We start from the raw sequence: 23,563 nt of genomic DNA, 5'->3' as shown, positions 1-23,563 counted from the left end.
CTTCAAACCACTGTAGTTTTAGACAAACTAGCTCAATTCACCTTTTCCTGTAGAAGGAACAGAGCTAGAGGTAATCAGTAAGGGGTTAAAGCCTGGATTTAACTTTATACAGGCAGTTCTGTAAATGCATGGCTTAAGGTATTCTGTTCTGGTGTTCTGCCACCAGAGCCAATAGACATGAGGGCGGAGCTTCAAGAACGCACTGTAGTCTATTGGACTGCATTCTAGTGCTTCCTACATAAGACTACTGAGCAGTAAGGCCTCCTTCACACGGGCGACTAATCGCATGTATGAGAAGCCCATGCATTCCTACGGGTTCCTTCACACATAATGTGTTTTGTAGCATGCTACAAAACGACACACAAACCTCGCAGGTCCGGCGATATGCCCGCTACACGCGAGGTTTTGTAGCCCATGTTTCCCTATGGAGTTTGCATGCGATGCAACTTTGGCAGTAGCAAATGCTACTGTCAAAGCTATAATCTAAGCCCTTACTGCTGGAAAAAAAAAACGAACAAAAAAAAACCACACATACATCACCTTAGACGAGCTGTCAGTCTGGCCGCATCTTCTCCTCGAATCCCGGCACTGATCATCTTCTCTTTTGGCTGGGAATTCTAAAATCCCCGCCTCATGGAAGCGGTGGCTGTGATTGGCAGACACTTAGCAAATCACAGCAAGTCCTCGATGAATGGCAATAATTGAACCAATCACAGCCATTCTTCAAGCACTGGGTGTGATTGGCTAAATGCGTCAGCCAAATCACAGCCAGCGCTTCCAGAAGATGAAGATGATGATCAGTGCCTGGAGAGAAGCTGCGGCGGTGCCCCGGACAGCGCGGAAGAGGTGATGTATACTTTTTTTCCCCCCTCCTTTAGTTACAGCTTATTTTTGGGGTAGGGCATATATTTCAAGCCCCCACGAAATTCTTTGCACGTGATGCTACAAAGTCGAGCGATTTTGTAGTGTCACATGCGACTTTGTAGCGCTACAAAATCGCTGTATTGCTGCGAGAAAAATCGCAGTGATATCGCACGGTGCAGCGATGCAATATCGCTGAGATTTTCTCGCAGCGATGCGGTGTTGCCCGTGTGAAGGAGGCCTAATGTTGATGGTTTACCAGACTGCAAAACACTGCAGCAAGCGGTTAACACTGATCAAAGGAGTGGTTTTTAATTAAAGAGCCACACTAGTGAAATTTTCTCTTCATTATGTAATTAGTCCCCAGTATATATAAATCAGCTAGCATTATCTCGTTTCGTTATTTGGAAATTCTCCGAATCCATCTCTTTGCATCATGGAATCTCATTGTGGCCATCTGAGAATTACTTGTCTCGGTTTTCTCAAAAAAAGTCACTTTTCAGTCACCAGAATTCCTATTTGATGTTACATGGAATGAACTATAAAAGGCTCTTCACAGAGGGGTGGGGGAAAAGTTTGATCACAGCTGCTGCGGACGATGATTAGAGGCTCCCATCACAGCGCTATAATCAACTTGACAGTTTTTCCTCCCTGACTGTAGACTTATGTAGGTGTCTATAGCAGGTAATGATAATCAGACTGTCCTCCCAGCAGGCAGACACGGTAATCGTTCTACGTAGTCATAGGATGCTGTGCTGATGTTTCATGGGATTACTAGCAGATCATAGAGGAAGATGAAGAAGGGCGAAGTCTAAAACATAAAGACAGTGTCTGATAAGTATCACACAGGAGGCTACACAACACGGAAGGCAGTGCAATATTTATTTAGATTATATATGTCCGGAGTGTGACAGTGCGGCAGGGCGAAGGGATGGAAATATGTGTTTTCACTAGGGTGGCCCTTTAACATAGTCATTTCTAAATTAGGGAATCCTACAACTTTCTAGTATACACATACTAATACTGCTCTCCATCACTGCAGGCCGCGGACAGCTCCCACCAGCAGTCATCTGCCTCTCATGTCCCGTGTGTGCACCGTGTCTGGGATGTGTATGTGCTCATTATGAAAGGATGGGGTTGTGACAAAACCCAGAGCAGAGCCGCCGGCAGACTGCCAGGTGGATTGTTACAAGTTAATTTGCACAAAGAACGCTCGACAAGAAGACTGCAACAGGAGCAGAGCAGTGCGGTGGGGAAAACGAAAGGCATATTGATACTGCAGCGCCGGCCGCATGATTGTCTGGCAAGTGGTGCAGAGGAGAGCAGAGCCCCCGGACATGGTACAACAAGGTATGCACCGCATGTATAGCTGGTATAACTTATACCAACCGTACATATCTAACTATATACAGGAAATATTAGCTTCTACTAGCATGCTGCATATCACTATATACAGGGGGAATGTATTTCTTCTGTATACAGATGCTGGTAAAGATTAGGAAATTATTTTATCAGTGTTCCTGGTGATGCAATTCGCCACTTACTGATATAATATAGTTCAGCCTGCCCACCTCCCCCATCCTTGTTGGTCCAGCAGGAGGCAAAAAAAAACAAAAAAAAAAAACAAAGTAGGTGCCAATTTAGTTCATTTGGAGGAAAAAAATTCTTTCCCGACTCCATAATGACAGTCAGAATAACCCCTGGATCAGCCTCTGATAGTTCCTACCTGACTGTAAGACCTGGATCAACAACCCTGATTGGTCACCTAATGTCTATATCCTGTAATATCATAGCGCTCTGGAAAGAGGTCTAGTCCCTCTTAACCCATTAAGGACCAGGCACAGTAAATTTACGGCGGCTGGTCCTAGGCTTAGAGCACTGCCGTTAGTAAAATTATGGTGGTGCTTTAAGTCTCCTGCTCTGCAATTAGTCAGAGACAGGACGGGTTATCAGTTGTTAGTAACAGCTGATAACAAAGAGCAGAAGGCAGGAGGGGTTTTTAACCCTTTCTACCTTCTGCTTCCCCAATACACAGTGCTCAATGAGCACCTCCCAGGATTCCCTGCTACTGCAGAGGGTCAAACTAGACCCTGCCAGCTCTGCCAGTGACTAATATCACTACAGGGGTTGCATTCCCCTGTAACTGGGGCTTCTATGGACGCCCCAGCTACAGTGGGAAAGTGTCAAATGAAGAAAAAAAAATGTGAATGGCCCCAGAGGTCTTATATGACGTCATGGGGGACATAGATAGTAAACAACATGATTACATACACAAAGAAAACAATATTACAGAAGTAAACAACAATATATACATAAGAAAGAAAATAACACAAAGCAGACGCCAACAAAAACCATACATACTATATATCAAAACGTCCGAAACAAATAGAGGAATTCATTCCCATACTTTATTTTAGTGGAAATATAAAAATAATTTTTTTAAAAACTGTAAATGTGAAAAAAAAAAATCATGTTTTTTAGCTTTTTACCCGCAATAAAACTAAAAACGGGGAAAAAAAGTCAGTGAAAAAGATATATAAAAAAAAAGTCCTATATGTCACAGAAAAAATGGTGATGAAACCTGCTTTCTTCTAGACGTAGCGGATGCCCTCTTGTTACAGTCACAGTCCTGGGTATAAACAGATCATGGGAGAGATCCTTGTGTCATCCCCTCATGTAGTTATACATAGTTATTTGATCGCCCCTTAGCCGTCTTTTTCCCAGGGTGAATAATCCTAATTTTGGTGCCTCTCTGTACAGTGATAGGGACTGGCATTGTAAGCGCACGGCTGCTGGTTTCGGACCTGTGATGATGTCACAGTCATGGCTCCTCTAGGGTGTGTGTTAGATAGAGTTCGGTTGCACGCGTCACTCACACAGATCAACCGCCGTATACTAAAATGAAGATCTAGGGTGTAGGTAAGCATTTCATTAAATAAGATAACTGCTCCATTGTAGTGGATGTCGACTGTCGTAAAAGTTTAAAATCGGATAGCAATTATTCTGAGTGACAGAAAGCAGAAGTAAAAGCTGGCACCATGCAGCCTGCGCCACACCGCGGGTTCTTCCTCTTCTGGGGTTTTGGTTCCCATATGTCCATCCCATATCAGAGGATGGCGAAGCAACAGCTGCCTGCTTGTCTCATGGATGCATCTAACAAATGCCCCGATTACGCTTTGTAAGAGTCCCTCAACAATAAACAGATGACAAAGTCCGACTGTTGGAGCCCCAGATATAAACTCCAATCGCCATGGGAACTTGGAAGTTTTATTTTCCTGCAGCAGCCATACAAACTAATGTCTGTAATACAGAATATGAGGGGTTCACAACAGAATCCCAAACCAACTGAACTCATTTCTCATTGATAACTTTGATCATTCCGTCACCCTCATCCAATGGGATACTTTGAAAAATAATTTAAGGACATTTAAATATCTTAAAAGAGACATTGAGCGCAGAAAGCGGATTAGCCTATTAGGTCTAAGAGGCTAAGCAGCGGCATATTGTACGTCTACAAGAGCGGGCATCACGGCGCTTATTGTTCACTAAACAATCTTTCTTGGAATCCGTTCAGAAAATGCTGCCCCCTGTGGTGAACCGATCGCACTCCTCTCCCTCCATACTCCAAATTAACACAAATAGAGGTATTGGCCTAAAGCATAACACGAACATTCCATCATGGGGAGCGCCCTGTACGTCTAGAGGAAGGAGGGTTTCTACATAACACAGAAGGGGGTTCTTTACTGTAAGAGCAGTAAGACTGTGGAACTCTCTGCCTGAGGACGTGGTGATGGGGATACGATAAGAGTTCAAGGGGGACCTGGACGCCTTTCTTGAATGATACAATATTATGATGTAAACATTAATAATTTAGAATGGTCGGTGATTCGGGGATTATTCTGATTGCCAGATTGGAGTCGGGAAGGAATTTTTTCCCTTAAATGAGGAAAAATTGGCTTCTGCCTCATTTGGGTTTTTCCCCTTCCTCTGTATCAACATTGGGGGTAGTGGGCTGAACTGAGTGGACATTTTTCAGCCTTACATACCAATGTTACTACCCTTCCAAGAGTTCTACAACTCAAATGTACCCATCCACTATCTCCACACCCCAAGAAGAGATGGATTATAAAACTTAGACCTTTTGCAATTCCCAACACTGCCCTTAATTTTTAGGTAACTAGCAGCACTATGGAAAGCGTACGCTGCGTTTTTTAAATGCGATTATCAATGGGACTTTCTAATGTTAAAAACATCGCACAAAAATTGCAGAAGCGCCAACTTGTGATGCGTTTTTACATTAGAAAGTCCCATTGATAATCGCATTAGAAAAACGCAGCGATATCGTCTGAAAAAAATGCACAAGAAAAACGCAGGTGTGCAGGAGCCTTATAGTCATTTTTGAACTAGAAGAACTTCAAGTGCAGATCGCTCACACGCTCGCATTGCCCTTTTACATGACAGTTATAAGGTGATAAAAAAATTCTCACCACCACCCTATATTCAGTCATTACTTCTATTGTCCATCCTGACCAATTCAGACTTATCCCAGGTAGATCCATAACAGGTAATCATAGTGTAGGTGCTTAAGCAGCTGGAACACACCGTGACCAAGAACTGGGCCTCCGCCTCACTGGACGCTCCCAAGGCCTTTGGTTCAGTTGAGCGGTCCTTTCTACTAACTGCCCTCAGGAGTTTCACTTTGTAGGAAGATTTATCTGTTGGATCCCTATTAGAGATGAGCGAGTATACTCGCTAAGGGCAATTACTCGAGCGAGCATTGCCCTTTAGCAAGTACCTGCCCACTCGAGACAAAAGGTTCGGGTGCCGGTGCGAGGGAGCAGGGGGAGGGGAGAGAGAGAGATCTCCCCTCCGTTCCTCTCCGCTCTCCCCCGCAGCTCCCTGCCTGCCACCGGCACCCAAACATTTTGTCTCGAGCCGGCAGGTACTCGCTAAGGGCAATGCTCGCTCGAGCAATTGCCCTTAGCGAGTATACTCGCTCATCACTAATCCCTATTATTTACAAATGTACAAGGCCAGTAGGACCCATCAACACCTTTTACCTGCACAAAGGCATCCTCTATCGCCTCATTTTTTTTAATAAAGACTCTTTCCCTCAAAACTCAAAAATTCAGTCCCATGACCTTAATCTGTTCACGTACTTCCCCTGTAATCCTCAGATGGTTTTAGAGTTTTCTTCAACATCCAAATTAATTGGAAGATATATATTAGTGTGTGTATAATTGTACATCCATCTATCTCCCATCTATCGCCAACCTCTCCGCGTGGAAGGAACTGATCTTTCTATCTACCGTAGTTCCTGCCATACCCACAGGTGTTCTTACTTTTCAGGTTCCAGAATGCCTGTCTATCCCCCTCTGCAGACAATTTTGTATATTGCACTTCACACACACTCCTATTCTTAACCTCGTCCTACATGGTTATTGGTAATAAGCAAATTTAAATATTTGGAAATTATAACACAAAATTTATTCATAAAGTAACTGGCTGTTACAATTTCTCTTATAACTTGCCACTAAAGCACTGATTGGACAATGTCAGTAAGTAGGGACACACCCAGTTGTCAATGTAGTCATTAATTCCAAGGAGGAATAGTAGAGGAATCAGACAATTCAGAGTTGGATCCTCCGGAATTCTTAATTCCTGGGGAACACGCATATTTACTAACACACAAATGTGAGGAGAAGTGACAGGTTATGCTTTAATACACATTTAAGAGTAACTCATGCAATAATACACACCTCCGGATTTCAGTCCGGTGATCCAGATGACTTGCAGATCTATCTTTTTTAACTAAAGATGAACTGAATCCTAAATCCTAGATAACATGGAAAACACAATGATCACATGATAAACAGGTAATCCACTTAGTAGAGCACATCTGCCCATGACATGCAGCGCTGCGGACATTAAACACTTACATTAATTATCTTCATGAGGTCTCTAGGTCCAATCACCTCTGGATCATATTTAATGTGAGCTTTATTTGTTGCAAGTGCAACCGAACTGTACTGCACCCCTGGAGTCTTCATCAGGCAGGACTCTATTTTATGCACACAGGATGCGCAGGTCATCCCTCTAACCTGGGAGAGACAAGTATCACAAACCATTCTTCATCTGTATCACAAAACCCCCAAACAACTGGTGTGTTTAACGTGGAACTTATTTTTAAAAGTGTCTGGGCAAGGCAACCCCTTTAACACTAGAGCGGTCCTGCAAGTTGCAACGACCTCAGGATACAATATTTTCAACACGATGGTCTTTCCTCACAAACATGGCTGGTAATGGACTCGCGAGCACCCTCCTCCCCCCGTTTTATGTAGGTTTTTCCCGATTTCTAAAGCGCTGTGGAATATGTTGGCATTATACAAATAATTCTATTACATAAAAGGACTTTTTTCTTGTATTCGGTATCGGTTTGTTTTCTCTAATCTTTAGTTTGTGCTACTTTTGAGTAATATTTTGGGGTTTCAGAACCAATTATCAGCGTTCCAAAGAGTCCTAGTATCAACATACAATGATTAGTGCTTCACATGGAAGGACTACTGGATTGTGGATGTCCTTGACTAGCTACAGAATAAAAGGTCCCTTTACACGGGTCAACTGTTGGGCTAGTTAGAGCCTGGCACCTGTTCAGAGATCATCACGCCTGTGCTTTTACGCAGGAGCAATAGTCATCCTATGAACGAAGGCAGAGTGGTCAGAGATCGCTCCGGCCGCCCGCCTCTATTCACAGTAAACAGGCAGTCGCTCAAAGATCGAGTCACTCCTGTTTACACAGTCTGACAGTCCATTAGTTTTTAGTTCTACTACAAACCAAGAGACTCTGACAATCGACGTGCCGCTCGGTGCCCTGTCGGCAGCCGCTTGTACACAGGGAGACTAATCACCCAAATTTGCAGTTTCCAGTGATTAATCACCCCCTCTAAAGCTGCCTTATAAAGTCAGCTGTCCAACTACAATGAAAAACAAAAATAGCAGACGGAGTAAAAAAATCCAGTAAACGAATGTGTAAATGGGTGAAGTTCATCATGCTAGAAGCACATCCCATGGTCCCACCATAAGAGATGAGCCTCGTCCTCTTACCACCAGCTCCAGAACACCATCTCCTTCATCGTAGTCCTCCAGTACGGATGCCTGAAAGCCCAGTTCTTGGATGAGCTCCACAATGTCCGAGGGCTGTAGAATCATTGGGTTGTACCTCACTTCTGCTTTGCCTGCCATTAAAGCTACTAAGACAGAATGTATACCTAAAAAAGACAAAACATGGCACCATTAAAGGCAACTAGACATTTTGGGTGGGTGCGAACGCCACTCTGTGCTCCTAAGGGTTGCAGCGATGCATTAGAGGACACTGACCGTCTTCCCTGCGGAGATTCCTCTCTATGTTGGCTACGCAGGACGCACAAGTCATACCGGAGACCTGTACGAAACATTTGGTGCTTGCTCGGGCTTCCTGGTTGCTGGGTTCCACGGATTCTTTGCTCATGCTTTCTTTTAGGTGAAAAGAATTGCGCGGAGGTTTCTGTGCGGGCTCCTTACGAATTTCAGATGAAAGACCTTAAAATGTCGGGTAGATAAAAAATAGCCTTTAATAGAGAAGAAAGCTGAAACACTTTATTCAATAGAGCAGAATCGGGTTACATATCAATATCTAAAATGTCCATCATATTCTGGTTACTGGAGGAGACGCATATCCAGACCGATCCCTCTAAAAAATAGCATCATCTCCTTTCTTTTTGCGATATCGCCCATTGGTTTTCAGTGGTGACGGTGGCAGCAGCGCCGGCCCCATTGGAAACAATGGGAAAACATTGCAATCCCCTGCCAGGGATGTCCTCCAGCCCAGCAGGGATGTGAGGCTGTTTCCAAGTGAAGAGACCTCGCATCCAGAGGTTTCCACATGGATTGTGAGGGTGATATTGGGCTGTGATTCACTACCCGATATTGCCCTCGCCAATGTGAAGGAGCCCGACTCTCCCTAGCGGAGCTGATGGCTAAAACATAACAGCGCTGCTAGACTTAACGTAGGAACGGCGGTGGTGAGGATGTCACAAATCTAATGACACCAAAGCCCTCCACCAAATGTCACGCAGGGGGTCAGAGGGCGGTGCAAGGAAAAGCCTGCAGGCCAGGGTTGGGACATCGACACAAAAATATCGATAGTCTATAGTATCAACTATCGCTGAACAAACTATCGATTATTGTAAAATATCGGTGGAAAACTATCGATATTTCGATATATCGGCTTTTTTTAAATGCTGTATAAAAATAAAACAGGTCCGGGGTTATTAAAGCAACAATCAAGAAAAAAATTAGTTTTCTGTTAAAACTTTAAACTGTTAAATTATTAATAACATGAAAATATATTAAAGTTACCAATGAAAATAAAAAATTACAGATGAAAGATAGAATTACAGTTAGGTATGAAAAGAAGTTTTTTATCATCGGCCCCAATAATCGTTATCTAATGAGCCAAGTATTAATTTGCTCGCCTGCTCTCCCTTCACAATGCTCCTTCCAGCAGACATGACCGGGAGTGCAGAGAGATGATTGGAAGTAAACACACAAACAAGGTCCTGCCAGCGACAAGGAAGCCAGAAGCTGGCTGCTGGAGCTGATGGGATGCGTGCGTGATCTGTGTGTGTGTGTGCGTGTGTGCGTGCGTGCCCTGCATTTTTTCAAGTTGCCGCTGAGGGACCAATGGTCTCTATGGCAACCTGTAAACAATGCAGGGCCTGGTAACGCGAACGCAGTGCCCCGAACACAATTGTAATTGCGGTAGCTGGGTCTCATCTTTTCTATGGGGACTGCGTTCGCGTTAGACGCTGAAAACACGACATGTCCGTCTCCTTTTCTGGATGCGACCTTCGTGCGTTCAGCGCAGCCCTCCAGCTTTCATTTAGAAAGCATTGCCCACAGCCATTGTGTTACACACCAGCGTTCAGAGCCTGGGCCTAACGCGATGAACAAACGCATGTGGAGGAGGGCCGAAGACCCCACTATTCTGAGAGTCGTTTTGCCTGGAGCCAACCTTATTGGTGACAGTCACCTCACGCTTTCCAGAAGTTTTTAGAACTTGTTTATAAGTTCATTAGTGCCTCGAGCAAAACTACATCCTGTGCAACACAAAGGAAAGGGCGGAATGTAAAGAAAGATAATCTGGTCACCGGACCACAAGACACCTTCCTCCCTTACAAAAATCAATATCATATCGCCTTAAACTATCGATGTTACTGATATATCGGACATAACACTATCGCTGACAAGTATCGCCAAAGCATTAGCAATGTATCGGTTTTCGATGTCCCAACCTTACTGCAGGCTTCCTTATATTAGATGTTACAGCAGCCACAAAGTAGCAAAAATTAAAAAACAAAAAACACCTCCACGATCACCGGATTGAAAACAGACTACAAAATATTGTATCCATTCTGGCAAGGTTTTACCAGCAGCTTGAAAATGCGGCGGCTACAAACTATTCACGCAGCTCGGAAGATTTCCAATTATCTTTGATGTTTAACAAGAAAAATAATAATTTTAGTGCAAAACGTGACAATAGAATTATTTTTCTAAATGACTGCATTGTTATTTTGCATAGACCGACCACATCCTGCCCTACCAGCTGGGCTATCGTCCTCATTACAGGAGCCAGTGCCATGGGATCCTACCCTGAAGATGGCAGGCAGGGCACGGCCACTCATGTCGCAGTTAAAAAGCTAAATCCGCCATCATTGCAGACAGAACTGGAAGCGGATATCTCTTGCCAACGTTGCAGTGGCCCGGTCTGGTATTGCAGGAGCCCCCAGATCATTCAGGCTAAGCCCACCAGGAAAAAAAAAAATAAACAAGACCTTTTCTACCCGGCTTTTTTATGAAGTTTGGTAGGATGGTAGAGGCATAACTAGAGAAGAGTGAGCGTACTACCGTAGTTAGGGACAGATACTCAAGCGAGTATCGTCCTTTTCGAGTACCTGCCTACTCGCCCGCAAAGATTCGGATGCCGGCGGGGGAGATCTTTCTCCTCTCTGCTCCCTTTTGTTCCAGCTCTGCTTCAATCAGCAAAAGAAGATGATGCCGGCTGGAGGGGACATGCCTGGCGATCGGTCCTGGCCAGGCAAGGTAAGTAAAAGTTGTTTTTTTTTTTTTGTTATGTCAGAACCCCTTTAAACAGCCATACATTTTTGCCGTAACAGTACTGACCCATAGAATAAAGTTATGAGGTCATTTTTGTTGCAGTTTGTGCGCCATAGAAACAAGACGCAATGAAAGATGGCAGAATGTGATATTTTTTTTTCATTTCTCTCCACTTACAATTTTGTAAAAGTTTTTCGGTACATTATATGGCACGTTAAATAGCACCAATGAAAAATACAACTCGTCCCGCAAAGAACAAGCCCTCATACAGCGACGTCGATGGATAAATAAAGGAGTTATGATTCACAGAGGCAAAAAAGTCTAAATTTAGTCAAATGCCCTTCACAGTTTAGACAATATTAAAATATCATAAATTTTATTAGATATCAATTAAATATATATCTCATGGGCACGCGGGAAACATGAGGACAAGAACAAAAACCTCAATAGAGTGAATATCATGATATCAAAGAAAATGACAAACCCACATGTACCCCGTTTCCCTGAAAATAAAACATAGCATGATTTTCCAGAATTTTTGAGGATGCAAAATGATTTTTCAGGCTTTTTGAGGATGCTTGAAATATAAGCCCTACTCCAAAATTAAGCCCTGCTAACAGTTAATTAAAAAAGTCAATTTAAATAGTGTCCAGGCAGCTATACATGTAAAAAAGTTAAACCTTTTGGAACAAAAATTAATATAAGACACTGTCTTATTTTTGGGGAAACACAGTAGTCCATATAAGACAAACGCCGCGGTCTGCACTATTGTACGGGAGTAATCCTCCAAGCAAAACATTAATTCACACACATTATACGGTCTCCGATTATAAACATATCTCCTAATCTAATGCCGCAATGTAGGACTTTTAGATTTACCGATCTGGGATGAGAATACGGCTTGTTAATAAGAGACAAACGTGTGGATCCGAACTGCTCCATGTATCAGACGGGCCACCAGTATATGTAGAGCAATCCGATGGTATATCCTGCCTTCTCATACAGAACAGATTTACTGGGTTTATCTTCTACTGGTTTCTCCCAGTTCTGTTTCATTTCACGCTCGTTTTCTCATCAGGGGATGAGGCCTTCCAGTAAAGCTGCGAGTACCTGTCGGTAACACGGAGCTCTGTGTGTCTTTTGTGCAGATGTAAAGCTGGACTGATTATATGTTCACTGTCTGTTCAGGATAGAAAGCCTTCTGGTAAAGCTTTATGTATTAAGTAGCAGTGCGGGGGGATTCATAGATTTCTAGATATTTAGGAACTTTTTGGATGTTTCATACTAGTAGGCGGCTCTTTGTATAGTTCGACGCATTTCCCGCTACGTATCGGCGGATCATCAGGAACAGATGAGCGGGATGTTATGAACATCAGAGAAAAAGATGGATTTTCATCTACTGATGATCTGGGGATCCCCACAGGTACCCAGAAATATCAGTGAGGGTAAAGATGGATGTGCAAACTGTATGATGAAAGGGGTTTGTTCACGGGTCCAATAGATGTGCGCAGACCAGCCCCACAAACATTCATTGCGGTACTTGTGAGGGAAACCATGTTAAGAATGTCATTGGGGTTTATCTGGTTTATGTTGTGGGGTCCGGATTAGAGCACTGCTGATTGGACCAAGTGTTGGAAATGTTCCCTTTAGTATAATGGCTAAACCAACGCTAGGAAGATCAAGGATTAATGGGATTTCCACTAATTCCTTCCCTATTTGGAAACAGTTCGCTCCTAAATGTTATTTGATATAGAGAAGTCTTGAATTCAATAGAACTAAAAACCGATATAAGGGTTTTGTACGATCAGCCTAGCGTTAGCCTTTAGAACAGAGGAACTGATGAAATTAATGATATGAGAGGCAGAGCCTCCGGCCTTGATAGTAGGTCAGAGCTATGTGTGCTTAAGTCATCTGTCCCATGTTAAATAGAGGGGTTAGCTCCTCCCATGGGTGGTGCTTGCAGAGGCTAGTCCAATCAGAAGATTCCCAAAACAAAGTTAGTCACATGATTAGTTCTTCTAGTTAGACTACTTTGTTAAACTTTTGTTAAGACTGTCTAAGATAGGCTTTAACACCAAAAGAATGTCCGTAATTACGTCAGATCCCCAATATGGGCAGAGATATTCAATTTCAGTCCCCGATCTCGGACTTACTTTGTTATAAGGGTCAACGCGCAGTTTGATGACGTGATGCGAAGCGGAGCGTGATGACGTCATCACGCATACCGCTCAATGACGTGTGCGTGTTGATGCAGAGACGTACTTCAGCCTGATAACGTAGTGCCTTCCTGGAGTACAAAGTAATTAAGTCTTTGACTGTCCGATGGCTATTACTTTGGACTCCGGGAAGGCCTTTTACAAAGATGGCCGTTTCCAGCTATTCGCCCTCCCACTTTCGGCCAGTAGGCCGTCGTACGTGATGGCGTCAGCATGCACCGCTGACGTACTACGTCTCCGCTCGCAGGACTCAAATCGCGACATGCTGCAATTTTCCGTGGTGAGCCTGTCAGATAGGCTCACCACAGAGAATGGACAGTTCTTCCCCCCTGCTCCTGGGCGGCGGAATATCACTAGCAATATTCCGCCTCACCCGTGGACAGGGTTCCTAAAGGAAGCAGCAGAGGTAATTGCTGAACCACTCGCCATAATCTTTGAAAATTTCTGGAGAACATGAGAAGTCCCAGAAGATAGGGACAACATTTGCGCTTTTCCAATCTTCAAGAAAGGAAAGAATGTGGATCCAGGAAACTACAGGCCTGTGAGCCTGATTTATATACCAGGAATCTTTGAATAACTTTTTAAGCAGCATGTATGTAAGTATTTGGATGAGAATGGCGTAATTAACCAGAGCCAGCATGGGTTTGTAACAAACAAGTCATGCCAGACTAATCTAATTTCCTTCTATGATAGTATTACTGACTGGGGTGATCAGGGAAATGCACTGTAGTAAGGCATTTGACAAAGTATCTCTTACCATACTTATTGAAAAAAAAAAGACCAAATATGGGATTAACAAGGCAACTATTAGGTGGATTCACAACTGGCTGAGTGATCGTACTCAAAGACTGGTCATAAATAGCTGCACATCCAAGTGGAAGAATGTATCAAGGGGGGAACCACAAGGATCTGTTCTGGGCCCAGTGTTGTTCAACATTTTTATTAATGATCTGGAGGAGAGAATTATGGGAAACTGATCAAATTTGCAGATGACACAAAGCTAGGACGAATAGCTTAATAGGGAAGAGAGAGAGAGAGAGAGGATTCAAAAAGATCTAGAAAAGCTTCACAGTAGGCAGCGACTAACAGAATGGTATTTAACAAGGAGAAATGCAAAGTCCTACATCTGGGCAAGGAAAATAAAAAAGCACATACAGAATGGGAGGAATTGGGCTAAGCAGCAGCACATGTGAAATCCATAGCCGCAGGAATCTACCACACTGGACAGGATCCAAGGTGCAGACTGTGCCGAGAGGCGTCAGAGACCGTCCAACAAATAGTGACAAGATGCAAGCAGCAATAGGATACACTGAACGGCCCAACCAAGTAGAGGGAATTGTGAATGGGCTAAACCTTCCCAAATCCAGAAGGGAGACCCTACAGAGAGTTATGGACAACAGAACTAAGATCCTGTGGGACTTCCAGATACGAACACACAATCTAGTAGTGGCCAACCAACCAGACATCGCAGCAGTTGTCAATGACCAGAAGACAATGATAAGAACACAGCGGTGGTGATAGATATAGCAGTAACAGGATCAGGAAGAAGGAATATGAGAAGTTGGAAAAGTACCAGGGCCTGAAAGAAGAGTTAGAGGATGTGGAAAGTAAAGGCTAAAGTGGTCCTGGTGGTGGTCGGAGCACTCGGGGGCCGAGACCCCCGCGGTCGGAGCACTCGGGGGCCGAGACCCCCGCGGTCGGAGCACTCGGGGGCCGAGACCCCCGCGGTCGGAGCACTCGGGGGCCGAGACCCCCGCGGTCGGAGCACTCGGGGGCCGAGACCCCCGCGGTCGGAGCACTCGGGGGCCGAGACCCCCGCGGTCGGAGCACTCGGGGGCCGAGACCCCCGCGGTCGGAGCACTCGGGGGCCGAGACCCCCGCGGTCGGAGCACTCGGGGGCCGAGACCCCCGCGGTCGGAGCACTCGGGGGCCGAGACCCCCGCGGTCGGAGCACTCGGGGGCCGAGACCCCCGCGGTCGGAGCACTCGGGGGCCGAGACCCCCGCGGTCGGAGCACTCGGGGGCCGAGACCCCCGCGGTCGGAGCACTCGGGGGCCGAGACCCCCGCGGTCGGAGCACTCGGGGGCCGAGACTCCTAAGTTGGGTGAATGGCTTCAACAAATCCCAGGAGCAACATCCAAGTACGCCATCCAGAAGAGTGATGTGCCAAGATCCTGCTCAGAACCCTCAAATGCCTAGAACTCTGGCAGAGGACTCGAGGTTGATGCAGACACATACCACCCATAGGGACAAGGAAATGTATTACACACTTATAATATAGATACATACACAGACACATTGAGTGGGTGGGGGGCAAGGTCACAAAACTTCAGGGGTGATACAGGGTAGGGAAGTAGGGCATGGGCCATTAATTACAGTCTGCAAAGAATTGCAAGAAATGGCTGTAATTAAGGCTCAGATTTTGGTTCCGGAATATGCAGTGTATTCACGGATCGAAACACTACATATTTTGTGCACGTTGCAGGTTTTTTTTTCATGCGAGTGAACAATTATTTTTTTTTTTTTGCATGCGTGAAAAGCACAAACAAACAATCGCAATAGGCCCCAATGATTTCATAGTGAATATGTATATATTTACGGGGGCCAAACTTTAATGATCTATTCTCGTCTGAAATATGGACAAAACTAAGACATGATAGCAAAGTTCTGTATCTTACATTGCTATTATCAATTATATAACATTCTTATTCACCACTTTATGACTTTTAATGATTCATATCCACTAATTGATGATAATCTATGATATTAATTGGGTTTTACATAGAGGTTCACTAGATGCATTTTCATGTAATTGATTGAATATGTATTTATAATTACTGATAGCGATGTAGAATGTTAATATTGTAGCAATAAGAGACTCCCGACAGTTCTGATAGTGGGAGGTGAGAAGAACCATTTTTTACTATGAGATAGCTCGTTATACTCTCATACCGTTTTACGAATGAGGACAGGGAATGGAACACACGTTTCGTTTCACCTACGCCGTGCATGTGACTTACATAACATTGAAACCGGAAGTCCATCCCACCTTAGTGACGTCATGACGACGGAACGTCTGAAGCGGACATGGCGATTGTAAGTCTCATTACTAGATATACCTTGTGAATGCTATTTGTATGCTTGAGAAAGGCGCCGACATGCGCCAAAACACGTTGCGGAAATTATCTACTAAACAACGGTTATTTTAAACCACTAGACCCGGTGGGTCCGGAAATCGTTCTCAGTCCTAGAGCGCAGAGTTTTTTTGCTTTTTTCCTTTTCACATGGCTGAAAATTGCATGAAAAATCCGCATGTGTATAAACCCATTCACTCTGTATTACGCGCTTCATACGGTGCATATTTACGCCTTTGTGAATGAGCCCCGAGTCACATCTGATGGACAACTGCTTTAGGTGTCATTTATACAGGCTTTAATGGTTTCCATTTTCTTGCTCCATTCTGGGTGCAGGAGAACGGAATCCGACGGCTGAATGACTCCATCTAATGGCAGTATTGAACAGCGTTGAACGGGGGTCTATTCAGTCTGTCTGGCAATTTACAGAACGGAATAGAGCTGCACTATTTCATCTTGGATTGTATCAGATATCAGCCAACGAGGCTCCACACTAAACCTCCAATGCGACCGAGCCACGCGGCTTTATCCCACGCCGCCATTAGTTTTTCACCATGTTGAGTCTGTTTCAGGGTGCCATTTGAATCCCCTAAAAAGCTATTCAGACGGAACCCTGAACAGAGCTGTAACCGTTAGTGAGTCAAATGGAGACTTAAAGGGGTTCCAGCATTAAAAATAATAATAAAAAAAAATCTATACTTGCCCCTTCCTCCCCATTAGTCTCCTTACCGCATCTTCTCCTCACCGATCTCCTCCGGTCCCCCGGGTCACATCACCTCCAGCCGGCCAGATCTGTGTGTGACGCTATGTACAATACTTCTCCTTCCTGCAGGTCTGTGTACCCGCTCACTAGTGTCGTAGCCCTCACTGCCTAGCAGAGAATACCGAATGCGCGGCAGCCTGCTTTAGCGCGAGTGCGTACGTGCGAAGTCTCGCCACTTGTTTTTTATATACTACTAGCTTACCCATCGCGCGTTGCTGCGAAGACAGACAGACATACATACCTTCGTTTTTATATATCTAGATGACAACCAATCACAGCGCAGCTTTAATGTTACCTCAGCAGTATAATATATAGCAACCAATCACAGCACAGCTTTCCTGTTACCTCAGCAGTATAAGAAATAACAACCAATCACAGCACAGCTTTCATTTTACCTCAGTGATATAATTTATAACAACCAATCGCAGCGCAGCTTACATGTTACCTCAGCTTTATAATATATAACACCCAATCACAGCGCAGCTTTCATGTTACCTCAGCAGTAAGAGAAATAACAACCAATCACAGCGCAACTTTTATTCTGCTCAGCAATATAAAAAATAGCAACCAATCACAGCGCAGCATTCATTTTACCTCTGCGGTATTATATATAGCAACCAATCACAGCGCAGCTTTCATGTTACCTCAGTGGTATAATATATAACAACCAATCACAGCGCAGCTTTCATGCAACCTCAGTAGTATAAGAAGTAGCCACCAATCACAGCACAGCTTTCATGTTACCTCAGCAGTATAAGAAATAGCAACCAATCACAGCACAGCTTTCATTTTACCTCAGCAGTATAAGAAATAGCAACCAATCACAGCACAGCTTTCATTTTACCTCAGCAGTATAAGAAATAGCAACCAATCACAGCACAGCTTTCATTTTACCTCAGCAGTATAAGAAATAGCAACCAATCACAGCACAGCTTTCATGTTACCTCAGCAGTATAATATATAGCAACCAATCACAGCACAGCTTTCATTTTACCTCAGCATTCTCAATATCCAGCAATTGTCTTGCGAAACGTTCGGCGGTTGCATCATTTTCTGGTTGAACACTCATCCCGTTGCTCGTAATGCCTTTTGCTTTTGTGCTTGAGATGGAAATCAAACGATCTTTGTCTGGGGGGCATAACTGTCGACGATGCTCGCACGCGCGCCACCTATCGTAGGATAGTTGTACTATGCCAGTAATCTTCCCAGGAGTGTACTCAACAACTTCCCAAAGTCTCATGGCAATTGGATGAATGGTGTAGTAATGCATAAAGGACAAACAGACAGACATACATTCATTTATATATATCAGGAAGTGAGAGAATTAGATTACGTACGTAAAATTTGGACGCTAATTCTTTTGCGCATAGAATTGAATAATCGAGACATTCAATGCCCGTGCCAAATTTCAAGTTTCTATGTGAGAAAAGTAGATTCTGTACGTAAAATTTGGACGCTAATTCTTTGGTGCATAGAATTGAATAATCGAGTTGGGACCCATTAGCGTTTCCTATTTATGACATAATTAATGCCCGTGCAAAATTTCCCGTTTCTATGACATCAGGAAGTGAGAAAATTAGATTCCGTACGTAAAATTTGGACGCTAATTCTTTGGCGCTTAGAATTGAATAATGGAGTTGGGACCCATTAGCTTTTCCTATTTATGACATATTCAATGCCCGTGCCAAATTTCAAGTTTCTATGTGAGAAAATTACATTCCGTACGTAAAATTTGGACGCTAATTCTTTGGCGCTTAGAATTGAATAATGGAGTTAGGACCCATTACCTTTTCCTATTTATGACATAATCAATGCCCGTGCCAAATTTCATGTTTCTACAACATCGGGAAGTGAGAGAATTAGTGGCAATGATGGAAATCGAACAATCTACGTGGGGGGTTGTAACTGTCGACGACGCTCGCACGCGCGCCATTTATCGTAGCATAAATGTACTATGCCTATAATCTTCCCAGGAGTGCACTCAACAACTTCCCGAAGTTTCATGGCGATCGGATGAATGGTGTAGTAGCGCATAAAGGACAAACAGACACACACACAGACAGACATTCAATTTTATATATATAGATATGAAACACTGGCGGTGAGATATCGTGCTAAAGCAGGCCACCGATTTTTGGGCATTCCCTGCTAGGCAGTGGACGCTATGTCACTAGTGACCGTGTACACCGGAAGTGAAGTGCCCCTAATGTATGATCCAAAAACAGGAAGAGGAGGATCCAGAAGGCTGGAGGTGATGTGACCCAGGAGACTGGAGGAGCCGAGGGAAGATGGGTGAAGAGAAGATGCGGTAAGTAGAGATGAGCGAACCTACTCGGCAACGCCCCTTTTTCGCCCGAGCCCCGCGATTTTCGAGTACTTCCGTACTCGGGCGAAAAGATTCGGGGGGGCGCCGTGGGTGAGTGGGGGGTTGCAGCGGGGAGTGGGGGGGAGAGAGAGGGCTCCCCCGTTCCCCGCTGCTACCCCCCGCTCCGCCAAGCCTCCCCCCGCCCCCCAAATCTTTTCACCCGAGTACGGAAGTACTCGAAAATCGCGGTGCTCGATCAATTACTCAAAACGAGTAGGTTCGCTCATCTCTAGCGGTAAGCATATGGTGGCGGTGGAATAGGCAAGTATTGATTTTTTTTCCCCTAATGACAGAACCTCCTTAAAGGTGCAAACTAAAGTCTCTAGTGCTTATGCAAATCGGAGTGCTGCGACTTCCTGCAACGCTAGGACTGTGCATAGAAGAATAAATTATGGGACCTTTCTGATGGTAAAGTCATTTTAAGAGGATAGAGCTGGGTAGTACGCAGAAGACAGACCACAATACTTACAAGCTAGTGAGGCATCAAATCCCATATCTTCTATGGCTGCTAGGAGAGCATCAGGGCTGGTCACACTGGGGTCATACTCTATTGTCCCATTTTTCATTAGCAAAGACACGCTGATAGTTTTTACACCCGGCTTCTGAGAGATGAAGTCCTCAATAGATTGCACACAAGAATTGCAAGTCATCCCTTCAATGTTCACCACAGTGACTTTAGAGGACACCCCCTGATGGGTCCAGTCGGAGGAGATTTGCTCTGCATTACTGCTTTCTGATGGACATGGGACAATGGAAGGGTCACCACATTCCAGGTCATTACAAGGTCTAGCTTTAAAGGTTCCTGGTGCCAGAGACTCTATGGCCCTACATACGGCCTCAGGACTAAGGACATGTGGATTATAAGTGATCGCTGCTGATTTCCTTTCTAATGATACTTCCACACTGGACACCCCGGGGCGTGAGGAAAGGTTCCTTTCAATGTTCAGAACACATGAGTTACAGTGCATGCCCTCCACCTGGAGGACAACTCTTGTGAGGTCACCGAGAGACTTTGGCCTGGTCTGGGATCCATCATCAACACCATTAGTCAGGCGTAGAATATCAATGGCTCCCAGGTTTGGAAGGGCTTTGCTTATAATCGATGCTGTAAAACCAGCTTCTTCTATTTGGCTCCTGATTTCTGCAGCGGAGATGAGGTGAGGTTGGTGGATTATGTGAGCTTCTTGACTGTCCAAGGACACTGTTGAAACAGAAAATGTGCAGATCACTTAGCAAACCTCATATAGGCATCTGAAACATGTCTGAGAATAAAGAAACTTTATCCCCATCCCAAGCTGCTAGTCAATGTCAAACTCACATTTTGTATGCTACCAATCAATACCGTTTGCCCAAAGGGCCCCGTACACTAATGATTGGTAGCATACAAGATGTGAGTATGCCAATGTCAAGGGTAGTCCAAACCCACCAACACTGGCGAAACCGCTGGACAATCGCATGTGTATGGCAGCTTCATGACTCCCCCTCCTCCGAAGATGATGATGGAGGAGAGAAAGAGCAAGCTTGTTGATCTTTCTAACCCTGTGGAGATAAGCTGCTGCAAGAACGGTGGCTTCAGCTGTCTCCACCATCTAGGACATTCTGCTGAGCCCAGCGTTTATACCTCTAGCAGAGAGGGAAACAGCCATCGGGGCCGCTATCAGAGGACTTGGCCAACTCTCTATCACTATAGATAGACTTCAGAGGAACAGGATAATGAGATAAGACACTTGGCTTCCAACCGGCATCTCAGAGTTCAGATTATAAAATAGGCCCTAAAACACTTCATCAACGACTTGAGAACAAGCGGTCGTAAACCTGACCGCCGGGCTGCCAACAATCTGCCCTTTGAACTCTCCTCTTCACCGGCTCCGCTCTAGATCATCATTCACTGTAGGTTTCCTACATTATTATTTTGGCACAATTCTCTGTAAATGGTATTATTCAGCAGTGTGATGAGCGCCAGCGACCCTACAGTACTATGGAGGTACAACACTATGCGATTCGCCATGACAACAATAAGTTCTGCAAAACACAATATAGACCAATAGAAAGGATTCTAAGATTAACGCTATTAAGGCCAAAGCGTGAAAACCCACAGACACAACATCTGAACGTTCTATCTATAGGCAATATAATGTATATACCAGCACTCAAGTAAGGGCTATACAAAGAAGCCAACAGCGGCTGGCATGCATTACATGATTACACATCAGCATGCAACTTTGAAGTGACCGGTGTATAGGAAACTCCATATGCTCAAACCTTCTGCTCTTTAAGGGGTTGTCCATTTCCAGCTGTTCTGCTACAGGAAGCAGACAGCTCTGTACATTGCAAAGTGGCCCAGGTTGGTACTGAACCCAGCAAAAGAAAAGGAACTCAGCATGCAGTACCAACCCAGGCCACTGAGCAAATGTACAGAGCTGTCTGATTCCTGTAGCAGAGCAGCTAGAACTGAGACAACCCAGATTAGAGTCAGGAAAGAGTTGTTTTTTTCCCCTTAAATGTGCAAAATTGGCTTTTTTTTTGCCTTCCTCTGGATGAACATTGGGGGGCAATAGGCTGAACTGGATGGACATGTGTCTTTTTTTCGGCCTTGCATACCCCGAAAATAAGACCTACCACAAACATGAGCCCTAGCATGATTTTTCAGGATGCTTGAAATATATTAGCCCTACTCCAAAATTGATCACTAGTTACAGTTAAAAGTACAGTAAAGTAAAAACTTTTGGCGCAAAAAATATAATTGTCTTAATATAGCTAGAATATTGATCATAAACATTAGTTATTTGATATATCACTTAAGGCCAATTTAAACAATCATCGCTTAAAGATTCACTCAAAGCCGTCTTTTGCGCAATAATCGCTGTGTGTAAACGGGCGGCCGCCGTACATTTTTCGTTACCTATTCGTCCATCGTTGTTTTTCTGTCTTATAATCCATCGTTCGGCAGGTCGCTTTTCGTTTGGTTTAAATGACATTCGTTCGGCGATTTGATGGGAGTGTTTAATAGTTTGGCGGGGCGTACATTCAGCCGGCTAAAGGCAGAGCCATTGGCTGTCGGGAGGACAAAGCTTCGGTTTTAACACGCCCACCTAGTGCTCCACCATTGCCCGCGCTGCTGTGATGTACCCTGTAAGCAGCAACCAAGACCATTGAAAAATGAATTCGCCATTTTAAACGCACGTGCGACGGTCTCCGCTGCAGCGGCAGAACTGAACGGCTACTCTTCACACTGATGACTCTTCGTTCAGCTATTCCTCCCTCGGTAATGATCAACGATGAGCTAAACGATGAACGTGAAGTGTAGATAATAGCCGCTGTGTACCCCGCTCTGTACCCCCTAGTTTTCCTATAACTCTTTCACAATTCCTCAGCATAGATCGCCTATGAGCGACATATTATATTAAAGACATCTAGTTTATGTCGCTGCTAAACAGCTGTTTTTTTTTTTTACAGACCAGATAAGCGCAGCCACGTTTTTCGCAGGCCGATACAAAGCAGCTCGTTTGTTTCCCTTCACCAAATTCATGCGCCTTTCATACAAACTATCGTTTAACCCTTTCCAATCCAATTTGCATCCTGGTTTTCCTAGGGGGCTTACTCTTTTCTGCCGTTATACAACAGCGCTATATGCTGGCTAAAGCCAGTACTGCATGAAGTGACACGTTGGATAGACTGACAGCAGAGAGGCTGGCAATATACAGTAAGAGAACCAAGACGGACGTCTTCCAACATCAGAGCTGTACAGCCTTAAATCATAATGTCTTCAGACGTCAGACAGTGGATTGGAAAGGGTTAATGCAAACACTACACAACGATAGTCTAACGACTGACACTCCGGCCGCTACGTCCATTTTCCAACGTTTTTGATAGGTTAAAACGTCCGGCTTTAAAAGCAAAACCACTTTTGATCATTCTAACGAGTTTTGAGCGATAATCGTTGTGTCTAAATGGCCCTTTAAACTTTTTATTTCTCGTTTGCATCCAGGCGTACTATATTACGAAGAATATAAGAGGGTCTGAGAAGCTCCTGATATGTTCCAAATTTATCTCCCAAACCAAGCCGCCAG

At 44.4% G+C, this 23,563-nt stretch overlaps 1 protein-coding gene across 2 annotated transcripts in view; it reads right to left on the bottom strand.

Moving 5' to 3' along the window:
- The window catches only part of ATP7A (ATPase copper transporting alpha), a 99,032-nt gene that overhangs the window by 52,518 nt on the left and 22,951 nt on the right, over window positions 1-23,563 (bottom strand). For both annotated transcript variants that reach the window (XM_066584819.1, XM_066584821.1), the window contains exons 4-8: window positions 19,963-20,694; window positions 8,239-8,439; window positions 7,966-8,129; window positions 6,801-6,962; window positions 6,621-6,697 (exon numbers count right to left, since the gene is read on the bottom strand). In XM_066584819.1, coding sequence (XP_066440916.1) covers window positions 6,621-6,697; window positions 6,801-6,962; window positions 7,966-8,129; window positions 8,239-8,439; window positions 19,963-20,694 — 1,336 coding nt within the window. The remainder of the gene's footprint in view (window positions 1-6,620; window positions 6,698-6,800; window positions 6,963-7,965; window positions 8,130-8,238; window positions 8,440-19,962; window positions 20,695-23,563) is intronic.

This window comes from Eleutherodactylus coqui, chromosome 12, assembly GCF_035609145.1.
Source record: "Eleutherodactylus coqui strain aEleCoq1 chromosome 12, aEleCoq1.hap1, whole genome shotgun sequence".
Lineage (NCBI taxonomy): Eukaryota > Metazoa > Chordata > Amphibia > Anura > Eleutherodactylidae > Eleutherodactylus > Eleutherodactylus coqui.
This window is presented reverse-complemented; position numbering and strand designations above follow the sequence as displayed.